The sequence below is a fragment of the Geotrypetes seraphini genome, chromosome 8 (genome assembly GCF_902459505.1).
Source record: "Geotrypetes seraphini chromosome 8, aGeoSer1.1, whole genome shotgun sequence".
Classification (NCBI taxonomy): domain Eukaryota; kingdom Metazoa; phylum Chordata; class Amphibia; order Gymnophiona; family Dermophiidae; genus Geotrypetes; species Geotrypetes seraphini.
In genome coordinates this window covers 111,515,315-111,539,372 of record NC_047091.1, presented here as the reverse complement: position 1 = coordinate 111,539,372, position 24,058 = coordinate 111,515,315, and the positions used below count along the sequence as shown (strand labels likewise).

The 24,058-nt window shown below is 46.9% G+C and overlaps 1 protein-coding gene across 2 annotated transcripts in view; it reads left to right on the top strand.

Annotated features, from left to right (window-relative positions):
- FZR1 (fizzy and cell division cycle 20 related 1) overlaps window positions 1-24,058 on the top strand; it is a 144,019-nt gene that overhangs the window by 67,300 nt on the left and 52,661 nt on the right. For both annotated transcript variants that reach the window (XM_033953978.1, XM_033953979.1), the window contains 4 exons: window positions 3,203-3,285; window positions 4,240-4,423; window positions 4,502-4,567; window positions 22,100-22,202. In XM_033953978.1, coding sequence (XP_033809869.1) covers window positions 3,203-3,285; window positions 4,240-4,423; window positions 4,502-4,567; window positions 22,100-22,202 — 436 coding nt within the window. The remainder of the gene's footprint in view (window positions 1-3,202; window positions 3,286-4,239; window positions 4,424-4,501; window positions 4,568-22,099; window positions 22,203-24,058) is intronic.

The window sequence follows — 24,058 nt, the reverse complement described above, 5'->3', positions numbered from 1 at the left end:
TCCTTAATTGATTTCTGTAAAGATACCAAAGCAATTCTAGGTGTTTTGCCAAGCCAAACAAACTTAATAATTATTGAATTCAATTTTTTATAAAAAGAGTTTTGAAAAAATACCGGCATCATACACATTTGATAGCAAACCACAGGCAATATCATCATTTTTATGGTCTGAACTCTCCCCCACCAAGATATATGTAACGGATTCCATTGTTCACATAATTCCGAAACCTTTAAACATAAATAAATGTCAAGTGATTAATTAATGTATTTCTGAATGATTATTGTACACTTGTTGAAATTTCTGAAAATGAATAAAGATTAAAAAAAAAAAAAATACTTAAATACATCACTTAATAGCCTATCAAAATCTAATTCAGATTCCTTATCCCTCCCTCCCCCATACTCAATTTGCACTCATAAGAAAACCAAAATGCCCCCTCCCCCATCTTGGACGTGCATTTTTAAGGAGAAAAATTGTATTCATTCATTGAAGTATTTTATTAATGGCTCCCAAATAACCTGAAATTTCTTAAAATTCCCTTGCTGCATGGCAATTACCCTTTCCATTTTAAATATGTGATGTAAAGAGTTCCACCAAAAGCTATAATTCAGACGATCCCAATTTTTCCAATTTCTCATGATATGCTGTATAGCAATAATGAGTAATAACTTGTTATTGTTAGAAGATATTTGACTCCTAGCTCTCATTGATGTACCAAATAACACAGTATCATACGATAATGCTTCCAGATTTTCCAACAAGCTATTTATTTGACCTCAAATTGATTTCCAAAAAGCATGTATCAGTGGACAATAAAATAGCAAATAATCTAATGTCCCAGCTTCAAGATGACAGTGCCAGCATCTATTAGACTTAGGGTTAAAAAAAATTAAGACTCTCAAACTACTGCTGAGAAGAAACAGCTGCTGGAGAAAATAGTCTACTTTAAAACCTTAATAAAGGAGTAAGGAAAATACAATATGAGGAGAGGTGGGGAGGGAGCTCGAATCTCCTATGCTCCAGTAAAAAATGTGTTTTGTTTTGTTTTTAATCAGGGCCTATTTTTTCAATTCCAAAAATGCCCAGCTTAACTGAGTACCAGCTTCTCCAACTGGTGCAGGAGCTTTTATACCATTAAGCATTTCAGGAGCTGCATGGGCAGTTGTCACCATCTGCTGGCAACTGAGAATACTGAACATTTGTAATGCAAGGCTGTTGACTGTTTTCTTTCTCCATATTCTGGTGAATGGGCACAAACCAACAAGTTCTGGACTGGTCTAGTATGAACAACAAGAAACTACAACAACAAAGAGAATGGAGGAGTAGCTTATTGGTTAGTGCAATGGGCTGAGAACCTGGGATATTGGGTTCAGCTCCTTTTGTGGCTCCTTGTAACTCTGGGCATGTCACCTACCCCTCCATTGTTCCAAGTACAAAAACAGATTGCAAGCCCACTAGGGATAGAGAGAGTACCAGAAAGGCAGTATGTCAAATCCATGACCCTTTACCCTAACTACTCTTGTATAATGAGAAGAAGAGGATATAGAGTGGAGCAGAAGAGTAAGGCACAATGAAGGTGTATATGCTACCTTTGTACTCCGGTCATTTCCATTGCCCTCAAAAAAACTCAATGATGGAGGGAAGACAAAAGGCATAATATTGAGCAAAGCGTTTCATCCTAGCAAGTAAATTGCAGAGGAATCTTAGAAACCCTGGTTGAATTTTCTTGACTTGTGGGAGAGCATGGTGCATTCTCTGGCAGGAAACAGTACTTAGAGTAAAATGGAAGAGATAATATGTTCTCTTAAGTTTCTGCGGCTAACGTCAATGATTGTTGTAGTTGTCTGGGTCTAGCTCCATCTGAATATGTGGAACTGATGTTTCAGCCATTGTGCTCTCACTCTTTTCAGGATACCCTGATGAAAGCCACAACACTTTGGCTGAAATGTAGGTTCTACTTATTCAGACATGGCAAGATATGGACAAGTGCAACAATCAGGAAGTGAGGGAAGTTTCTCAGTAAGCAGCATGACTTGGCTTTTTATTTTATTAAATTGCTTAGTTCTGCCTGGACTTGTTGCTTTAAAGCAGCAGTATGTTGTAGTCTTCAAGACACCTGTAATATGTTTACTTTCATCTCTGTTCTTTCCTCATTTTAAGTTCACAATGCATAGAATTTAAAGTTGTGTATCTGCTACTTAATGTCCAGTTATAATAAAGCAAAATTATTTATGTACTAGTCTTTAAGCCCGTTACATTAACGGGTGCTAGAGATGTCTGTCTGTCTGGGTTTTTTTCTTTGTCTCTCTCTTTCTCCTCTGTTATGATCTTCCATCTCTCTGTTCTTCCTCAGGGTCTCCCCCCCCCTCCCTGTCTGCACCTCTCATAGTCCAGCATCTGCCTCCTGTCTTTCTTCTTTGGTCCAGACCTTTCTGTGTTTCTTCTGTTTACAACCCTCACCCCTTCTCTGCCTCTCTCTCTCCTTCCTTCCTTCCTATGTCCTCCTTACTGTCTTTCAGCCTTTGTCCCACCCCTCCCCTGAAGCCAGCCTGCCTGCGTCCCTCCTGCGCCTAAGCCTGGCCTACCTACTGGCGATACTTCCTCCCCCCGGTCGGCTGCCACTCGCCGCCCTTGGCCGCCTTCCCGCCTCCTCACAAGCAGACGTTGCCTCCGGTGTCACCCCGCCCTCTGGCGAGAAATCAACGGCTCAGCGATTGACCGCCGCGAGACTCGAGCCCTCCGCCGTTTTAGGCGGGGACGTCACGTCAGGGAACGGCGCTTGGGCAGCATTAACTGTTGATGTCTCCGCGTGGAGCCTGTTGATATCTCCGCGTGGAGGTTACGGCGGCGAAGCCCTTTTATTTATGTTTACTAAGTGGCGGACTTGGCCGCGCCACAGCGCTCACACCAGTTGAGAGGCCGAGGCAGGAAGACGCAGCCCGTCGTGAGCGCCGAATCCCCCTGTGGAGACGAAATTTTTTTGTCTTTCTCGCCTTGGGAGGACGGTTGAGCCGGGAGGGAGGAGTCGCTGGCACACGCGCCTCCAGCTAGTGCAGATGTCGTGAGGACTGGCACAGAAGCACACCTCATGGCGCCAGGACTCACGAATTTTCGAGAGCGCATGCGCGCTCTAGTGTTTTATTATTATTGATTCTATTTGTTCTGATTTATAGTTCTTCCTTTTGTCTCCTATCCCATCCAGTACTCTCTCAGCTCAAAACGTTCAAGCCCAGATGATGGAAATGAAGTCTCCCCATACTCCTTATCACCTGTCAGCAACAAGAGGTATGTAAAAGCAGCCCAACTCTGCACAAACTTCAGAATTCCAGCATCAGCAAAATAACTTCTCACTAGAGATTATCTTCTGGCATTTGTGTAAGAGGATGCATATCCAAGAAGAAAAAAACAATTTGCTTTGTTTCTGAATGCATGAATTTTTATGGAATCAAGTTATTTGTACATTTAGTAGGATTTGTATTCCATTTAAGGTGGCACAGCACAAATCTAATACTGTTTAAAAACTTCTGTTATATTCCAGACCACTGCATGTGGCCCTGATCTATGTGCAGGTGTGTATACAATAATAATATACAAGAGAAGGTGGAAGGTATATGAAAACCATTGCAATTTCATAGCAAGGGGGCACTGACACCTCTCCTCCCTCCCTTTCCTGCCCCCCATACCTCTTTAAAATCTTCGTCAGCGTGAGCAACTACTCTAGCCTGCTCCTCAGGCCTGGCTCCCTTTGAAATCGCTTCCGGGTTGCGGGGCCAGGAACTGACATCAGAGGGAAAGCCAGCAGCAGGCTGGAGAAGTTACTCACGTGAAGATTTACAGAGGTACGAGGGTGGGAGGATGCAAGTATGGGTGAGGTGGGGGGGAACCACCATCTCAGATACCTCCTACCCTCAATACACCACTGCATTGCCATTAAGGAAAAGAAGAGGCCCAGTTAAATACTAGAGTGGACAAAAGTTTTAGGTATTGGGACAGTCCATGGACATCTGTATACAGCTCTTTATAGTGCAAGGAAATTGCCAGTGGATGTCCATGTATGTATGTCTGTGGAAATACAGAACTTAACAATTCATTCCGTACTGTCAGTATCCTAGTGAGAGCATAACAAAAAAAAAAATTAAAGACACTGCTCAGTTACCATGGATGTTCAAAGCTTAATCTCTGATGGTCTACACTCAGCATTGGTAACATGGGGAATATTTTATGTGTTTCTGGAAACAGTCAGAAGCTGCTGCGATCACCTCGAAAACCAACTAGAAAAATCTCCAAAATTCCATTTAAAGTCCTTGATGCTCCTGAACTGCAAGATGATTTTTACCTAAATCTGGTGGACTGGTCCTCCCTCAATGTCCTCAGTGTGGGTCTGGGCACCTGTGTTTACTTATGGAGTGCATGCACCAGCCAGGTAATATTTTTGTCACCTCTCCATGGCTGCTTTGACAAACGGATCCATTTGCTGACATCTTGTTCTCTGCTTTTGCAGGTTACCAGGTTGTGTGACCTCTCTGTAGAAGGGGACTCTGTAACATCTGTGGGTTGGTCGGAAAGGGTCAGTACTTGCTAAATACCATGCTGGTATACTCCTCTCCCCCCTCCCCTCATAACATAATTTATTAAGATCAAAGTGATAAAAATGTCTAGAGGAAAGAGAGGTTAACATCCCTCCTCCAGTTTGAAATCTTGGTTATCACAGAGTACAATATTTGCTGAATTTATTTATTTGTTAAATATTTTCAAGTTTCTGCTTTGGAGCCAAGATACCATTTTGAGAATGTCTCCTAAAATGGAAAAACCAACAGGAAAAAAAACAAATTTACTTATTGAGCCTGGTATTTAATAGGACAATAGAGTATTAATGGATACCTGGAAAACATTAAGATGTGTGGACAAATTAACTCCTGAATCTATTGGAAAATCTACTCATCAATCTATTTGGGTAAACTCCAAGATACAAATAGGGGGGTTTAAGATTGTCTGGAAAGATTGGATTAAAGCAGGTATAAGATCCTTAAATGAAGTTATTCAAAATGGTAAACTGCTTGATTTTTCACAATTGCAACAAAAATATGGTCTAAATAAAAAACAAAGTTATAAATGGTTGCAGTTGAAGCAGGCTATTCAGGTAGGGTTCCCTGAATGGAAATCTTTACATGATCATTATAGCTTAGAATTCCTATGTTTTCAGGCAGATTTTCTGGGACACCAGGCCGCCAAGTGGTATAAAATTTTATCTAATTATTTGAATAAGAAACCTAAAAATGGATTAAGAGATATTCTTTAGCACTCTCCAGACCAGTAGAGGTTAACTTTACGAATGGGTATATATCTAATCATGACCAGCAGGTGGAGACTGAAAACAAAACTTTGGGACAGTATATACTATCCTCCCTTCTCTATTTCCCTCAGTCTTCTTTCAGTCTCCAGCAGGTGTTGAGTGATCTGTACCCATCTCCCTTGGTAGGGCTGTTGGAATTTGTTTAGGGGGTTTATTGTCCCTGTTTTTGGCCGGACGGAGCTTGGGCGGACTCTGTTTGGGGGTTCGTCCGACCTCGGGGGTGTCAAACCCGGCGGGTCTCGAGCGGGGTCCCTCCCCCCACTTCCTCCACCTCCCCACATTTTTTTAGAGGAGCCTCAGCAGTAAGCCTTGCCCCCTAAATCAAGCAAGGCATATTGCTTCGAGAGCCTGTGGAGTCTGTTCTGTAAAAAAAAAAAAAAAAAAAATCCTGAGGTAGTGCTGGTCTGGAGGGTTGTTTCCCTTTAAGAAAACTGTATTTTACTGTATTTTTTCAACTAACCGGCACTTTTTTACAGCTAGGTCGCGTATGGAGCAATGAGCACTTCTAAAGGGAAAAAGTGCTCATTGTGCTCCAGACGCGAGGCACTCGCGGCCGGCCTGTGCAAGCGGTGTTCAGGCTGGTGCGGTGGAGGAGCTCCGTCGGCAGCGGCTGCAGGCGCCCAGAGCTCCCCGCCGATGGTGCCTCGCGAGTCGGCAGGGAACGGTGGAGAAGCCCGGTCTTCTCCGTCCGCCCACGGAGGGATTCCCCGAGCCGCCGACGGTCGGGTTTTAGAGGATTCCCTCTCAGCTGATTTTTTGACAGCTGATGCCGGCTTGCCTGCTTTAGCGGCTGAGACTGTTCAGGTTTCTCAGCCGTTTCAGGCTATGGAGGGAGCTTTTTTGGCGGGAAAACCGCCATCTTCTCTGTCTGGCCCCTCCATTTTATCTTCCACCTCAGGTGACCTTCCCCCTGTTTTGACTATGCAGGGGCAGGTTTCTGCTGGGTCCCCTGCTGTGGCAGGGAGTCCCTTGGGACCCTCGGGGGGTTTTTCTCCTGATTTTTTCTTTTCTTTATGCAGAGCCTATTTTCAGGCGGCTGGGGGTCCCGGTTGCGCCCAGGGGGTTTCGGGGGGTGGGGTTTCCTCCGCGCTCCCTGCGGCTTTGCCTCTCTCGTCTGACGTGACGTCCCCTCCGCCGCCTCCCTTGTCCAAGCGTCCGCGGGTGTCGTGGGACGAGGATTTGTGGTCGGAGGAACGTGTCGGTCTGGAGGAGGACCTGGACCCTTCTGAGGAATTCCAGGACCCTCTGGAGGGGACGGAAGCTGGCGGCGGGTTGTCGGGTTTCCCGTTCTCTGGTGAAGAGGCGTCTGTGGTGCGCCTTTTTCAGAGAGATGAGCTGCCTGACCTTATTCAACAGGTTTCTTCGGTTTTGAGGACGCGCCGCCGGAGACTCCGCGTGTGGGGGACCCTCTGTTACGGGGGATCCGTTCCGTTTCCCGCTCTTTTCCTATGCATCAGGATATTCGGGATATTATTCTGGAGCAGTGGAAAACGCCGGAGACGCCGTTTCGGCTGGCGCGCAGCATGGCTCGCCTGTATCCCATTCCAGAAGGGGATCGGGCTACGTTAGCTTCGCCAGTCGTTGATGCGGTGGTCTCGGCAATTTCTAAGCGGCATACCGTGCCTGTTGAGGGCGGTTCTGCCTTGCGGGACTCCGAGGAGCGCAAGTTGGAGAACATTCTTAAGCAAAATTTTCAGGTTTCTGCTTTTGGGGTCCAGGCGGCTATTTGTGGGGGACTGGTCGCTCGCGCCGTGTTTCGGTGGGCGGAGCGTGTCTTGGATCGGGAGTCTGATGACTGGTCTCTGGTGGATCAGGAGGTAGCGAAGATTGAGATGGCTGCCTCATTCCTCTCAGATGCTCTATATGACTTGGTGCGGATCTCGGCTAAGTCTATGGCTTTTGGCGTGGCCGCAAGGCGTGTGTTGTGGCTGCGCGCTTGGGCGGCGGATGCTGCGTCCAAAGCTAAGCTTACTAAATTTCCCTTTCGGGGGTCGTTTTTATTTGGAGAGGACTTGGATAAGTTGATTCAGACTCTGTCGGACTCGAAAGTTCCCCGTCTGCCGGAGGACCGTGCCCGCCCTGCGTCTCGGGGTGGTGCGGCCCGGGGGCGTTTGCGGGAATTTCGCAAGTATCTCCCTGGGCGTGGGGCTGCTTCTTTCCAGTCTCCGGGGTTTTCCCGGGGTCGGTTCTTCCAGCGCATGCAGCCCTTTCGGGGGGCCCGTCGGGGGGCAGGGAATCCCTCCGCCGGTTCTCCCGCTTCCCGTCCTGCACAATGACACCTTGCCGGCGCCCCCTTTGGTTCCGGTGGGGGCCCGGCTGCACAACTTTTTCCCCAAATGGGCCGAGATCACGTCCGATCAGTGGGTCCTGGAGGTGGTGCGGGACGGTTATGCCCTGGAGTTCGCCCGCTCTCTGCCGGACTTTTTCCTCGCTTCTCCATGTCAGACTCCTGGGAAGACGCAGGCTTTTCGCCAGACCCTTCAGCGCTTGCTAGATCTCAGGGCAGTTGTTCCAGTGCCCCCTCCGGAGTGGGGCACGGGCAGGTACTCCATTTACTTTGTGGTGCCCAAGAAGGAGGGGACTTTTCGGCCCATCCTCGATTTGAAAGGGGTCAACAGGGCTCTCAAGATTCCCTCTTTCCATATGGAAACTCTGCGGTCGGTCATTCTGGCGGTTCAGCCGGGGGAGTTTCTCACTTCTCTCGATCTGACGGAAGCCTACTTGCATGTTCCCATTCGGGCCTCTCATCAGCGTTTCCTGCGCTTTGCGATCTTGGGTCAGCACTTTCAGTTCTGTGCGCTTCCCTTTGGGCTGGCCACGGCTCCCCGGACGTTCACCAAGGTGATGGTGGTCGTCGCGGCAGCCTTGCGGTCGGAGGGCATCCTGGTACACCCCTACCTGGACGACTGGTTAATTCGGGCAAAGTCGTTGCAGGAAAGCTCCCGGGTTACAGCTCGGGTGGTGGAGTTTCTCCGGTCGCTGGGCTGGGTGGTCAACCTTTCCAAGAGTCGGTTGGTCCCGGCTCAGCGTCTGGAGTACCTAGGGGTGCTGTTCGACACCTCCTTGGGGAAGGTCTTCCTCCCAGAGGCCCGGGTGAGCAAATTGCAATCTCAGATTCGCCTGCTTTTGGCGTCCCGGTGTCCTCGGGCGCGAGATTTCCTCCAGGTCTTGGGGTCGATGGCGGCGTCCCTGGACGTGGTGAGGTGGGTGCGGGCCCACATGCGTCCTCTCCAGTATGCTCTGCTCCGGAGGTGGTCTCCCCAGAGGCACGGGATGGATGTTCCGGTTCCCCTGCGAGGCTTGGTGCGCTGCAGTCTGCGTTGGTGGCTCCAGACCCCTCACCTAGTTCAGGGGGTGGGTCTGGATCTCCCGCAGTGGACGGTGCTCCTGACGGATGCGAGTCTCCTGGGTTGGGGGGCTCAGTGTTTGGGTCACTCAGCGCAGGGCACCTGGTCCGCGGAGGAGGCCGCCTGGTCGATCAACGTGTTGGAGACCAGAGCGGTCCGTCTGGCGCTGTTGGCTTTCCACTCACTTTTGCTGGGCAAGTCGGTCAGAGTGCTGTCGGACAATGCCACGGCGGTGGCTTATGTCAATCGTCAGGGGGGCACCAAGAGCACTCAGGTGGCGCAGGAGGCGGCTCTGCTCATGGTTTGGGCGGAGTCCCATCTGCTGGACCTCTCGGCCTCTCATATAGCCGGAGTAGAAAATGTTCAGGCAGACTTCCTCAGTCGTCACTTCCTAGATCCAGGAGAGTGGTGTCTCGGCGCCGGGGCGTTTCAGTTGATAGTGCAGGCTTGGGGGCAGCCCCTGATGGACCTGATGGCCACGGGTGGCAACGCCAAAGTGCCCCGCTTCTTCAGTCGTCGCAGGGACGGTCTGGCCAAGGGTCTGGATGCTCTGGTCCAGCCGTGGCCAACGGAGGGGCTGTTGTATGTGTTCCCTCCTTGGCCGCTGGTGGGCAGAGTGCTTCTTCGCATTGTTCACCATCCGGGTTTGGTGGTGCTGGTGGCGCCGGATTGGCCTCGATGTCCGTGATATGCGGATCTGGTGAGGCACCTGGTGGCGGATCCTCTTCCTCTGCCTCTCTCGGACGACCTTCTGATGCAGGGTCCCATTCCCATGTTCGACCCGTCTCCCTTCTGTCTTACGGCGTGGCTCTTGAAAGGGGTCGCCTTAGCAAGAAGGGATATTCAGACAAGGTGATCTCTACACTGTTGGGGTCCCGGAGGCTTTCTACCTCTCGGGCTTATGTGCGGGTTTGGCGTCTCTTTGAGGAATGGTGTCGGGCGCGGGGAGTGACCTCTTTTCGCGCTTCTCTGCCTAACATTCTAGAGTTCTTGCAGGATGGCCTGGATAGAGGCCTGGCTTGGTCTTCTCTCCGGGTTCATCTTGCGGCCCTGTCGGCCTTTCGAGGGTTGGTGTCAGGTCAGCGTTTATCGGCTCTTCCTGATGTGATTCGGTTTTTGCGGGCGGCCAAGTTGCTTAGGCCTCCCCTTCGGCCCTCGGTTCCCTCTTGGGATCTTAATCTGGTTCTCTCTGTTTTGGTGCGTCCGCCTTTCGAGCCCTTGGACGACTGTTCTTTGAAGGACCTTACTTTGAAGGCGGTCTTTTTGGTGGCCATTACTTCTGCTAGGCGTGTTTCTGAGCTGCAGGCTTTCTCTTGTAGGGCTCCCTTCTTGGAGTTTTCTAGGGAGCGGGTCGTCTTGCGGCCTGTTCCTTCCTTTCTGCCGAAGGTTGTTTCTCCTTTTCATGTCAATCAATCGGTGGTTCTCCCGGTCTTGGGTGGTCGGGAGGGCTCTTCTGAGCAACGGCAGCTGCGCAAGTTGGATGTCGGTCGGGTCCTTCGCTCTTATGTGCAACGGACCCAGGAATTCCGGAAGTCCGATCATCTCTTTGTCCTCCTGGCGGGTCCTCGTCGGGGAGCTGGCGCTTCTAAGGCTACTATTGCGCGCTGGATCAAGGAGACGATTGCTTCCGCTTATCTTCTGAAACAGCAGCCTGTTCCGGAGTTTCTCAAGGCTCCTTCCACTCGGGGTCAGGCGGCTTCTTGGGCTGAGTCGTCGCTCGTGCCTCCGGTGGATATTTGTAAGGCTGCGGTTTGGTCCTCCTTGCATTCCTTTGTTCGTCATTATCGGGTTGATGTGCAGGCGCGTCGGGACGCGGTGTTCGGTGAGCGTGTTCTGGTATCGGCCCTTCGGGGGTCCCGCCCGTGAGAGGGACTGCTTTGGTACGTCCCATTCGTAAAGTTAACCTCTACTGGTCTGGAGAGTGCTAAAGAAGGAGAAATTAGGTTCTTACCTGCTAATTTACTTTCTTTTAGCTTCTCCAGACCAGTAGAGGTCCCCACCCTGTCTGTTGTTGTTGTTGTTGGGGCTGTTTCACGGGCAGTTTTTGTTTTTTGCTGCGGGTTCTAGTATTTTTCTAGGGCCGGGGAGAATTAAAGAACAGCGGCTGTGGCTCGGCTGGCTTAGCTGGCGAGCTGTGGGGACATTTTCCTTCGGGTATTTCTCCTCTGCATTTTCCAACAGCATTTGGGTATGTTATTTGTTACTCCTGTTCGGAGTATTGTTTTCTTCCTGTTTTTCCAGTTCTTGGTTCTGCTTGGCTATTCGGCAGACTGAGGGAAATAGAGAAGGGAGGATAGTATATACTGTCCCAAAGTTTTGTTTTCAGTCTCCACCTGCTGGTCATGATTAGATATATACCCATTCGTAAAGTTAACCTCTACTGGTCTGGAGAAGCTAAAAGAAAGTAAATTAGCAGGTAAGAACCTAATTTCTCCTTTGGAGCATTGAGATTAAGCATCAGATTAATGCATCTCAATGGCCACATATTTGGTCTTGGAGAATTAAAGGTACGATGCCGGCATCTATTAGACAAACATGGTTCTTTTTGTTGCATAGAGCATTCTGGACCCCTACTAGATTACAAAAATTAGATTGCTCTAAGTCTAATAGGTGCTGGCATTGTAAAATTGAAGTTGGAACTCTGGATCATCTTTTATTTTATTGTCCATATATTCAGACATTTTGTTTATCAATATGGGATCAAGTTAACCTCTTTATGGAAAATCATGTGGCATTGTCATATGATACAGTTTTATTTGGAATGTGTATGAGAAATAAAAGCCAAATATCTGCAGTAAATAATAAGCTTTTGATGATCCTTACAGGAGTAGGGATACAACAAATAACATTGAATTGGAAAAATTGTTCTAGACTAAATTACAGCTTCTGGTGGAACTCAGTGTGTCAAAATGGAACGTTTACTTGCAATACAAAATGGTCATTTTAATAGATTTAAAGATGTGTGGAGGCCAATAATAAATTATCATAATGATTAATGTTAATATATTATTCTTTTTCCTTATATGATAATTGAAAGAATTGGGGGATGGGGGATGGGTGGGTTATGATAATTCAATATATATGTGCATAATTTAATTGATTAATATACATAGGAATTATATTATTCATGTATAGATATGAGATGGGTGTGGGATATAAATCTTTTAGGTATATATTGTTATGGAATTATCAAGTGATAATGTAATATGTTGTGTTCATATTTAAATGTACACTTGATGTATATGTTAAAATGAATAAAGATTTTGAAAAAAAAAAAAATAATAATTCAGTGATATGTTTCATAAAACCTAACAATATGGACCTATAAAAATCAAGCTGAGCCATGAAGCGCATGTGAATGAAGTCACCATTGAGGTCCTACTAATACAAGACTTAATAAGTAAAATTTTTTTTCTAGTTCAATTTGTCTAGTGGTTCTTACTACTAGGGTCTTGTGTTTGAACTTGCCAGTTGCTTGCAGAAAACAGTCAATTGTGTTTTCAACTCCACCTCCCTCTCAGGGAGCTGTTCCTGCCCCCTTAGTTTGTTTTATGTTAGAGAATGACACGGGGAAAAAAATTTGACCCCCATCTCTGCCCTGTCCCAGTGAGCTGATCTCTGTCCCATCCCCGTGAGCTCCATCCCTATCCCTGTCCCGTCCCCACAAACCATCTGATCCCATCCACATAAGCCTTGAATAGCTTTATACTGAACTTATTTTCTTAAAGTATAAAAAGAAACAATATTCTGTACAATTGTCATTTTATAAATCAAAGTTCTGGTTGCTGAACTAGAGAAAGAGATTAGAGAATGACACGGGGAAAAAAATCTGTCCCCGTCTCTGCCCCATCACTGGACCACCGTCCCCTTCACCGCCCCGTCCCCGCAGCATCCACCCTTCCCTCTCGCCACCTCATCGCCCTTCAGCGGCCTGAGAATCTCCTTCCCTCCCCTTTAGTTTCCAGCGCATTAGTAAAGAAACTTACTAAAACCGGCAGAGACTGCCTGCCTGTGCCTGCAGTCGCATGTGTGTGGGTGGAAGCTTCTCCTCTGATGCAAACAGAAGTTGTGTCAGAGAAGAAGCTTCCGCCCACACACACGTAACTGCAGGCACAGGCAGGCAGTCTCCGCCAGCTTCAGTAAGTTTCTTTACTAAAGCGCCGTGAAGGTAAGGGGGAGGGAGGGAGATAGATTTGGTCAGAGGGAGGTTTCTCTTATCGCTGATAGTGCTGGAGACTCCTTTTTCATGGCTGCTGGCTTGCCTGCTTTAGCGGCTGGATCTAGTCAGGCCTTGGGGAAGATTTTTTCAGCGGGTTTTTCGCCTGTTTTGGTGGGAAGCTCTGCCATCTTGTTTGCAGCCTCAGGTAACCTTCCTCCTATTTTGGAGAGACAGGAGCAGGTTTCTGTTGGGTCTCCTATCTTTGCAGTGAGTCCTGCTTTGACCATGTATAAGGCATACTTATAGGCAGCTGGGGTCCTGTTTCTTCCTCGGGGATCTCGGGCTTTTTAGGAGGACTTTTGCTTTCCATGTCTACCCCCGCTTGGCCCCCCCCTCATCGTCAGTTCTGACCCATTCTCCCCCAATCTTCGTCGAAGCGGTCGCTGGTCTCGTGGGACGAGAATTTTTTGTTTGGAAATGTGTTTTCTCCTGATGAGGACTTGGACCCCTTGTTGGACTCTCAGGATCCTCTTGGAGAGACAGATGCTGGTGGCCTGTGTTTTTCGGAGATGCTGGCTGGTGAGGATGCGTCGGTGCGCATTTTTCAGTGGGAGTAGCTACAGGAGCTTATTCTTCATGATTCATCCATTTTGCGTTTTGAGGAAGACACAAAGGACCCACTGTGTATGGTAGACCCCCCCCCCCTGCTTTAGGGGGTCCACTCAGACTCCTGCTCTTTTCCTGTGTACCAGGATATTTGGGATATAGTGCTCACGCAATGGAAGGTGCTGGAAACGCTTTTTCATTTTGCATGGTCTATGACTCAGCTGTATCTTTAACCCTGATGGGGATAGGGATACCTTGAAGTCTCCTGTGGTGGACACGGTGGTTTTGGCCATCGCGCATCTGCATACAGTGACAGTTTAGGATGGCTTGGCCTTACGGGACTCTGAGGATCATAGGCTGGAGTCTCTCCTTAAGCAGAGTTTTGATGTGGCTGCCCTGGCGGTCCAGGCTGCGATGTATGACTGTCTAGTGGCCCAGACTTGTTTCCGGTGGTCCAAGCATGCTCTTGACCGGGAGTCGGATCAGGAAGTTGCATGCTTTTTTCCGGGAGTCGGATCAGGAAATTGCTAAGCTTGAGCTGGGTGCTTCTTATCTTTCAGATGCCATGTATGATCTGCTGCGGACTTCAGCTAAGTTCATGGCTTTTGGAGTTGGTCGGCGGATGCAGTGTCTAAGGCTAAGTTTACTAAATTTCCCTTTCGGGCTTCTTTTTTGTTTGGTGAGGACTTGGATAAGTTGGTTCAGGCCTTGAATGACTCTAAGGTGCCCCCTATTCCTGAGGACAGTTCTTGCCCGCCCTTACATGGTGATGTTGCCGGGGGCGTTTGCGGGATTTTCATCATTATTGCCCTGGTTGGGGATGTGTGGAAGTTGGCTTCCGTTTCTTTCAGTTTTCCTTCCAGGGGCAGTTTCAGCGAATGCAGTCCTTTCAGGGTGCCCGCAGGGGGGGTTGGGACTCCTCCTTCAGCCCCTCCACTGTCCGCCCGGCCCCATGACTCCTTGTAGTCCCTTCCCCTGGTGCCGCTGGGTGCTCGGTTGTGGGAGTTTTACAAGATCACGACAGATCAGTGGGTCCTGGAGGTGATTCGGGACGGGTTTGCTCTGGAGTTTGCCTGGCCCTTGCTAGATAGTTTTCTCTCTTCTCCTTGTCTGGCAGCTTGGAAGAGAAGGGTCTTTCGTCAGACTCTGCAATAGTTGCTCGATCTCAAAGCAGTTGTTCCAGTGCCTTGGGAGTTTTGAACCTGCAGGTATTCCATTTAATCATGGTACCCAAGAAAGAGGGGTCCTCTTGGCCCATTTTAAATCTGAAGGGAGCTCCGAATGCCATCTTTTTGTATGGAGACCTTGAGATCTGTCATTATCCCAGGACAAGCAAGCAGCGTATTCTCACAAATGGGTGCCGTCACAGATGGAGCCCTGGTATAGACCACTTTAAAAGTGCATTGCTACTTTAAGTCTTTAGAAAGTTTGCGATAGCCCGAACCGCACATGTGCGAGTGCCTTCCCACCCGACGTAGGGCACACAGTCCCTCAGTTTCTTAGTTTCCGCGGAGCTAAGAAGTCGCTTCATCAATGGCTGTTGATATTGTTTCACTGCCTTCCCGCTCACGCAGCTTATTTTTGACTTTTTAGTCAGTTTTTCTTTTTTATAGTTAAAAAATTTTTTTTTTTACTTTCCCTTTCGCGAGTTTGGCCTGGTGGGGCCTGTTTCCCTCCTTGTGCCTTGACTTTTGATTTTGCCGAGGCCATCTTTTCCCTCCATGTCCCGTCCTCAGATGGGTTTTAACCCTTTCAGGACCATAAGGATCGTAGGCCAATTTTTGTGGTTTTGACGACATTTTTATGGTAAAAAGGGCTTGCAGATGCCAAAAAATTGATTTTTTTTTTGTGAAATATCATTATTTATTTTTTTTTTAAATCAAACTTCTGGCTTATGGACAGTGTGGCAAGTGAATCTTCTCGTCAATCTGGCAACGACGCTAATGAATGAATGTCGGAACCAGTTTGTTTACATAAAGGCAGTATCATATGGAATCCGTACATATCAAATTTAGAACTGTAGACTATCCCAATCAAAATTTATAGGATTTTAAAGTTATGGGACAAATATGTCCCTTGGTCCTGAAAGGGTTAAGAAGTGCTGACGGTGTGCTCGCCTTATTTCCATCACAGATCCACATCGCTGGTGCCATCAGTGTTTTGGGCCGGAGCATAGGGCTGAATCGTGCACTCGTTCCTCACTCCAGAAGAGGTCCCTTAAAAATCATCTGATTCAACAGTGTCTTCTCTTCGGTTGCGCTATGGAGGGTGATTCGACACCAGCGCCGACGTCGGAGTTCGCACCGAAGTTGACATCCCAACACCTGACGTCGATGGATTCATCTTCGGTGTCGCATGCAGTGAGTAAGCTGACTAAGAAGCCTTCCCCCACCTCTTTGGGTTCCCAGGTCACTTCAGCAGTGAGCCAAGTCCTGCAGACCTCGAGGAGTCCCAAGAAACAATTGGGTCTTATATCGATGAGTGCCTCGACATCGGCTTCATCGCCGGGGCGCAAATCAGCACCACCAGGGAGCCCATACCTCTTCCAATATTTCCTACTCTGCTCACTCAGAATCAGGAATTGCTTCTACATCCCAACCTTCAATTTCTACACCTGACAGTTTGGTTTCTCTTGGGCTGAATTCATCTGTTTAATTTCTTTCTCAGCCTGTTCGTCAAATTCTTGATGCATCCAGGAAACCAGCAACTCAGCAATGTTACTAACAAAAGTGGACTATATTTTCTTCATGTTGTCTTCTTCATCATCACGATCCAACATCCTTGGCAGTGGAATTGGTGTTGGATTGTCTTCTTCATCATCACGATCCAACATCCTTGGTAGTGGAATTTGGTGTTGGATTGTCTTCTTAATCTGTCTGACTCTGGTCTCAAGTCTACATATATCAGAGTCCATCTCAGTGCTATTACTGCTTTTCACATGCCAGTCGAGGAAAAACCTCTCACTGCTCATCCTTTGGTTTCCAGGTTCACGAAGGGACTTTTAAACCACCTCTCAAGCCTTCACCTGTCGTCAGGGACCTTAATGTGGTTCTTTCTAGTTAGATGAAGCCACCATTTGATCCAGTGGTCACAGCTCATTTCAAGTTTCTTACCTGGAAAATGGTCTTCCTTATTGCTCTCACCTCTGCCAGGAGGGGTCAGTGAGTTACAAGCATTAGTAGAGATCCACCTTTCACAGTTTTTCCATTATGATAAGCTGGTTCTGCGTACACATCCAAAGTTCCTTCCAAAAGCTGTCACTGAATTTCATCTCAATCGGTCAATTGTTCTACCAGTGTTTTTTCCTAAACCTCATTCTCATGCTGGAGAAACTGCTTTGCATACTTTGGACTATAAGCGGGCTTTGGCCTACTATATTGACTGGACAAAGCCGGAATGAACATCTCCCCAACTTTTCATCTCTTTTGATCCAAACAAGTTGGGGCATCCTGTATCCAAGATAATGATTTCCAACTGACTGACTGGCTGCATTTCGTTCTGCTATGCTCAGACTGGACTGGAACTGGAGAGTCGTGTCACAGCCCACAAAGTTAGAGCTATGGCAGCTTCTGTTGCTTTCCTTAGATCTACGCCCATTGAGGAAATCTGTAAAGCTGCCACCTGGTCCTCAGTTCATACATTCACTTCTCATTATTGTATGGAATCTTTCTCCAGACAGGATGGCACTTGGCCAATCTGTATTACAAAATTTATTTTCCTAGGCCAACACTCCCACCATTCCATCTCTATTAGCTTGGAGGTCACCCATTCGTGAGAATATGCTGCCTGCTTGTCCTGGGATAAAGCACAGTTAGTTACCGTAACAGGTGTTATCCAGGGACAGCAGGCAGATATTCTCACATCCCACCCACCTCCCCAGGTTGGCTTCTTAGCTGGCTTATCTTAACTGAGGGACCCTGCACCCTATGTTGGGCTACCGCAAACTTTCTAAACACTTAAAGTGGCGATGTACTTTTAAAGTGGTCCATACCAGGGCTCCGTCTGTGACATCACCCATTCGTGAGAATATCTGCCTGCTGTCCCTAGATAACACTTGTTACAGTAAGTAACTGTGCTTTCTGGCGGTCCAGCTGGGAGAATTCCTGACTTCTCTTTACCTGATAGAGGCCTACCTGCATGTTCCAATTTGGACCTCCTATCAGGGTTTCCATTGCTGAGCAATTTGGGGAAAGCACTATCGGTTTTGTGCTCTTCCATTTGGTCTGGCCATGGCTCCGCAGACCTTCACCAAGATTATGAATTTTGTGGCGGTGGCCTTTTGCAAGGAAGGCATTCTGTTCATCCCTATCTGGACGATTGGTTGATTCAAGCAAAGTCTTTTCAGGAGAGCTCCCGAGTTACGATTCGGGTTGTGTAGTTCCTGCAGTCACTGGGGATGGGTGGTCAACTTATCCAAGAGCTGGTTGGCTCCATCTCAGTGCCTGGAATACCTCGGGGTTCTCTTCGACACCAGCTTGGGGAGATTCTTCCTTCCAGAGGCCCGAGTGTGCAAATTGCAGTCGCAGGTTCGCTTTCTGATGGATTGTCTGTGTCCTCGGGTGCAGATTTTCTGCAGGTCTTGGGGTCAATGGCGGCCTCCCTAGATGTGGTCCGATAGGCTCGGGCTCGCATGTGCCCACTTTAGTATGCTCTTCTTTGGCGGTGGTCGCCTCAGATGCCTGATCAGGACTCTCCCGTTCTGCTTTGGGGTTTGGTTCGTCGCAGCCTCTGCTGGTGGCTACATTCTTCCAGTCTGGTGCAGGGGATGATTCTGGATCAGCCTCAGTGGACAGTGCTTCTCATGGACGCCAGTCTTCTTGGTTGGAGGGCTCAGTATCTTGGTCACCTGGCTCAGGGCAGCTTGTCGCCAGAGGAGGCATCCTGGTCGATCAATGTTCTGAAGATCAGAGCCATCCGGTTGTCATTACTGGGGTTCCAGACATTGCTGATGGGCAAGTTAGTTCGGGTTCTCTCAGACAATGCCACAGCAGTGGCTTACGTCAATTGTCAGGGGGAACCAAGAGTCATCTGGTGGCGCAGGAGACTTCTCTGCTCATGGCTTGGACAGAGGCTCATCTTCTGGCAACTAAAATTCAATGCCTGGCAACTGAAATTCAATGCAAAGAAATGCAGAATAATGCATTTGGGGATTAATAATTGGAAGGAACCGTATATGCTGGGAGGTGAGAGGCTGATATGCACGGACGGGGAGAGGGACCCTGGGGTGATAGTGTCCGAAGATCTAAAGGCGAAAAAACAGTGTGACAAGGCGGTGGCTGCTGCCAGAAGGATGCTGGGCTGAATAAAGAGAGGCGTAGCCAGTAGAAGGAAGAAGGTGTTAATGCCCCTGTACAGGTCATTGGTGAGGCCCCACTTGGAGTATTTTGTTCAGTTTTGGAGACCGTATCTGGCGAAGGACGTAAGAAGACTTGAAGCGGTCCAGAGGAGGGCGACGAAAATGATAGGAGGCTTGCGCCAGAAGATGTATGAGGAGAGACTGGAAGCCCTGAATATGTATACCCTAGAGGAAAGGAGGGACAGGGGAGATAATGATTCAGGCGTTCAAATACTTGAAGGGTATTAACATAGAACAAAATCTTTTCCAGAGAAAGGAAAATGGTAAAACCAGAGGACATAATTTGAGGTTGAGGGGTGGTAGATTCAAGAGCAATCTTAAGAAATTCTACTTTATGGAGAGGGTGGTGGATGCCTGGAATGCACTCCCGAGAGAGGTGGTGGAGAGGAAAACGATGACGGAGTTCAAAGAAGCGTGGGATGAACACAGAGTATCTAGAATCAGAAAATAATTATTAAATATTGAACTAAGGCCAGTACTGGACATACTTGCATGGTCTGTGTCTGTATATGGCCGTTTTGGGGGAGGATGGGCTGGAGAGGGTTTCAATGGCTGGGAGGGTTTAGATGGGCTGGAGTAGGTTTTAACGGAGATTTCAGCAGTTGGAACCCAAGCACAGTACCAGGTAGAGCTTTGGATTCTTGCCCAGAAATAGCTAAGAAGAAAAATTTTTTAAATTGAATCAGGTTGGGCAGACTGGATGGACCATTCGGGTCTTTATCTGCCGTCATCTACTATGTTTCTGGACCACATTGCTGGAATGGAGAACGTTCAGGCGGACTTTCTCAGTTGTCACGTGCTGGATCCCAGAGAGTGGTGTCTCGGTCCCGCAGCCTTCGAGTTGATTATGCAGACTTGGGGTCAGCCAGTCATGAACCTGATGGCCACAAGTTTTAATGTCAAAGCTCCATGGTTCTTGAGTCGGCGCAAAGATGTTCGGGCCGAGGGGCTGGATGCTCTGGTGCAGCCTTGGCCGATGGACAGCCTCCTGTACGTTTTTCCCCCATGGCTGATGGTGGGCAGAGTCCTTCTTTGCATTGCTTATCATCTCAGCCACGTGATCCTGGTGACTCCAAACTGGCCCTGGCGCCTGTGGTACGCAGATATGGTTCGGCTTCTTGTGGCAGATCCTCTTCTGCTGCCCCTTGTACCTGACCTTCTGACGCAGGGTCCCATTCCAATGTTCGATCCAGGCCCCTTTTGTCTTACAGCTTGGCTCTTGAAAGGGAACGCCTAAGTAAGAAAGGTTATTCAGATAAGGTGATCTCCACTCTCTTGGGCTCTCGGAGACTTTCCACCTCTTGGGCTTATGTGCGTTTGGCGTATCTTTGAGGCGTGGTGTTCCCGCGCATGGCGTGGTTCCCCTCTGCGCTTCTTTGCCTCACATCATGAAGTTGTTGCAGGGTGTCCTGGATAGGGGCCTTGCCTGGTCGTCCCTCTGGGTTCAGCATGTGGCTTTGTCTATGTTTCATAGTTTGTTGCATGGTCTGCCTTTGGCCTCTTCTCTGGATGTGATTCGTTTTCTGCAGGTGGATAAATTACTTTGTCCTCCAGTGCGGCCTTCAGTTCCAGCCTGGGATCTCAATCTGGTACTTTCCATGCTTGTGCACTCTCCTTTTGAGCCTCTGGGCTCCTGCATGTTGAAGGACCTTACTCTTAAGACTTCCTGGTGGCCATTACTTCTGCGAGATATGTTTCTGAACTGCAGGCTTTTTCATGTAGGCCCCACTTCCTGGAGTTCTTTCGGGAGCGAGTTGTCATGCGGCTGGTCCCTTCTTTTCTGCTGAAGGTGGTCTCGCCTTTCATTTCAACCAGCCCGTGGTCCTCTTGGTCTTGGGTAGTCGGGAGTGCTCTTTGGAGCAGAGGCAGTTGCACAAGTTGGATGTCTGTCGGATCCTTAGCTTTTATGTTCAGCAGACCCAGGAGTCCAGAAATTGGATCATGTTTTTGTCATCTTAGCGGGTCCTAAGGCTACTATTACATGATGGTAAGGGGGAATGGTGCTTCTAAGGCTACTATTGCATGATGAATCAAGGATGCTATCGCTTCTACGTAACTTCTTCAGAAGAATCCTCTTCCGGAATTTTTCAAAGCTCATTCCACTCGGTGTCAGGCAGCTTCTTGGGCGGAGTCTTCTCTTGTACCTCCGGTGGATATCTAAAGCTGCAGTTTGGTTTGGTCTTCTCTCCATTCTTTTGTGCGATACTACCGTGTGGAAGTTCAGGTGTGCTGGGACGCGGTATTCGGGAAGCATGTTCTTGTAGCAGCCCTTTGGGGGTCCCACCCATGATTGGTACTGCTTTGGTACATCCCCATCAGTTTTTGTGCTGGTCTAGAGGGACAATAAAAAAGGAGAAATTATGTTTTTACCTGCTAATTTTCTTTCTTTTAGTCTCTCCAGACCGGCACAGATTCCTCTGTCATTTTCTTGTTCAGATTTTTGTGCAAAGAGTGCTGTTTTTTCTGCAGTGTCTTCTTGTTCGGAGGTTTAAGGAGATTGATAATGCATACATAAACATTGGAAAAAAAAGATAGACAGAAAAGCAGCATTTTGTTCGTCTGGTGTAGTTGGCGAGCTGTGGGGACTTTTTTTAAGGTTCTTATTCTATTCAATATCCACCAGTATTTCTCTATGTTAGGAACAACTCTCCTTCTGGGAGTGTTGTTGCTTAGTTTTATTAGTTCTGATTGGCTATTCGTCAGACTGATTGTACTTGGGACTGCACAGCCCACTTATACTACAGCCAAAAATTTGTGTCTGTCTCCACCTACTTGTCATGGTGTGCCGGTCTGGAGAGACTAAAAGAAAGAAAATTAGCAGGTAAGAACTAATTTCTCCTTACACCTGCTAGTAAAGAATTTGCAACTATCGTCAATGAGATTTTGAGAATGTCTGCTTCCTGATATTTTTCCCATTTAAAGGAATATGTGATTTAGTGCAAATTTTTTTCCCTTTATTGTGATTTTAATATTTTTTTCTTTTTCTATTATTTGCACATAGTTCCTACCATTTACGTATTTACATATTTTCTTCTTCTATTGTATAAATATATATTAATAGATTGTGATCCCATCTGGGACAGACAGGGAATATCTATGTGCTGTGGTATGGTTTAATCTGTTTTTAATGTTAACAATTTTCCTTGAAGTATTCTTGTTGTTCACCGTCTTGAACCGAAAGGCATTTGTGCAGTATATAAATAAAAACTTATGTTATGTTGTTTCTGTGTTTTAAGAAATGTAGTCTTACTTTTTATGTGTAATTTTTTTATTTTTAGGGGAACTTAGTAGCAGTTGGCACTCATAAGGGCTTTGTACAGATCTGGGATGCAGCAGGAGGGAAGAAGTTATCCACGCTCGAGGGGCACACAGCCAGAGTTGGTAAGGAAATGTCAGTAGCAATGTTTGCCTCTAAGCTGAGGGAGGAAATATGCTGAACCTATACTATTCATGTCAAAATTTTGATATCAAGAGTGCCAGCTTGTATTCTGATTAGAATATTTTTATTTTAAACATTTCTATTCTGCTTAAAAATTTGAATTTTGGCGGGAATTTTGGCCACCAAAATTTCAAATTTGTGACCAACGGGCTTTCCTGCCTCAATCCCTGCAAACTCCAGCCAGTCAAGTTTGAGGACATACTATATATAAATTGCAGACCTTACAGCATACCCTGAAGAAAGCCACACCTTGATGGTTGAAACATTGGTTATCCTAGGACAAGCATGCAGCATATTCTCAAATGTAGATTTCATTAGTGTAAAAGTGTATTGTAACTTTAAGCTTTAAGACTGCCTGCACCGCGCAAGTGCCTTCCCGCCCGACACCAGCTTGCAAGGTTAGTTTTTCATTTTCCGCAGAGTGAAGAACACGTATCTAAACTTTGTCTATTCGAGTTTGCTTCCCTCTTCGTATTTTCCCTTAATTTCCTTATTTCTTTTATTACTTGTTTTTCTTTTCAATCCTTTACAATTTCAAGTAATTTTTTTTTATTTTCAATTTCTAGGCCCACAGGTATTTTTGTAGATTTTGTCTCTGCCTACGGTATCTATGGCTTTTCGGCCTTCGACGCATGCTGTTGGTCTTTCCTGCTGGATATCTTCCCGATCTTCCAGGGCTGTATTAAAAAAAAAACTGAACAAGAAGAATAATGCCTTACCAAACAAATGTTTTTATTCTTTTTGTTCCTGCATTTTATTTTCTATAAGAAGATATTAGGCCTGGAGTTGGGTACCTGGCAAATTGGACTTCTTTTCTGGTACCGTTTCCTAGCGGTTCCGGTGCATTGACATTGAACATCAAGTGTCATAGGCATATCTGCGCCATCAATGCAGGCTGTCATTCTGAAGTGCGCCTTTTGTTTCAGTTTCTCAACGCTTTGACACCCTGCTGCATCTGTAGTACCAGCTGAGCAGCATACGGTACCAGTGCCACCTTTTCATGGATTAATCATCTGAGTGGTATCGATTCCCTTTGGTACCGGAGAGCTTCTCAGCATCCCTGGCATTTTCAGTATCGAGTCATTTTGTGTTCATAGTTCTCCTTTGCTACGACAGCTCACAACTTTCTGCATGTTCCACATGATTTTTCTAGTCTTCTATTGCGCCTGCAGCGTGCCTCGTTCAGCCATTGAATTTGAATGAATCTCTCTGGGAGATTCTTACATTGCCTCTTTCCAATCTGTTACAGATGTTATGTTTTTCTGCTGGAAGATATCTCTCCCCATCGCCATGCCTTTGTTGGCACTTTCCTTTCTGTTTAGAATTGGACTGATACCTTCAATGTTACTCTCTTTATCGAATAGATTAAGGGGATGTTCTCCATAATTTATTGAGGTTTCTATACTTCCCTCAAAAAATAAAAGGCAATAGAATAAAACTTCAATTCCTTCATCATTCTTTATTTTATTTATTTATTCAATTTTTTAGCCCGTCCTCCCAAAGGAGCCCAGAACGGGTTACAAAGTACATCCATAATAATTGAGATATGACAGAGATGACATAGTTTACAATAATTACAATATAGACATGACAATAATTTATAATATAGACATGACAATAAAACATATGCACTAAGTAGTATCTGGTGAGATTAGGTGGCGTAGGTGCGTTGACTTGAATGGTATTAAAAATTTGTTATATCGCCTTCTCAGAAATTCAAGGTGGTTGTATATTAAAAACAAAAGTATACAAATAATTAATCAAAAATAGTTAAATAATATGACATCAAGCAGGTTGA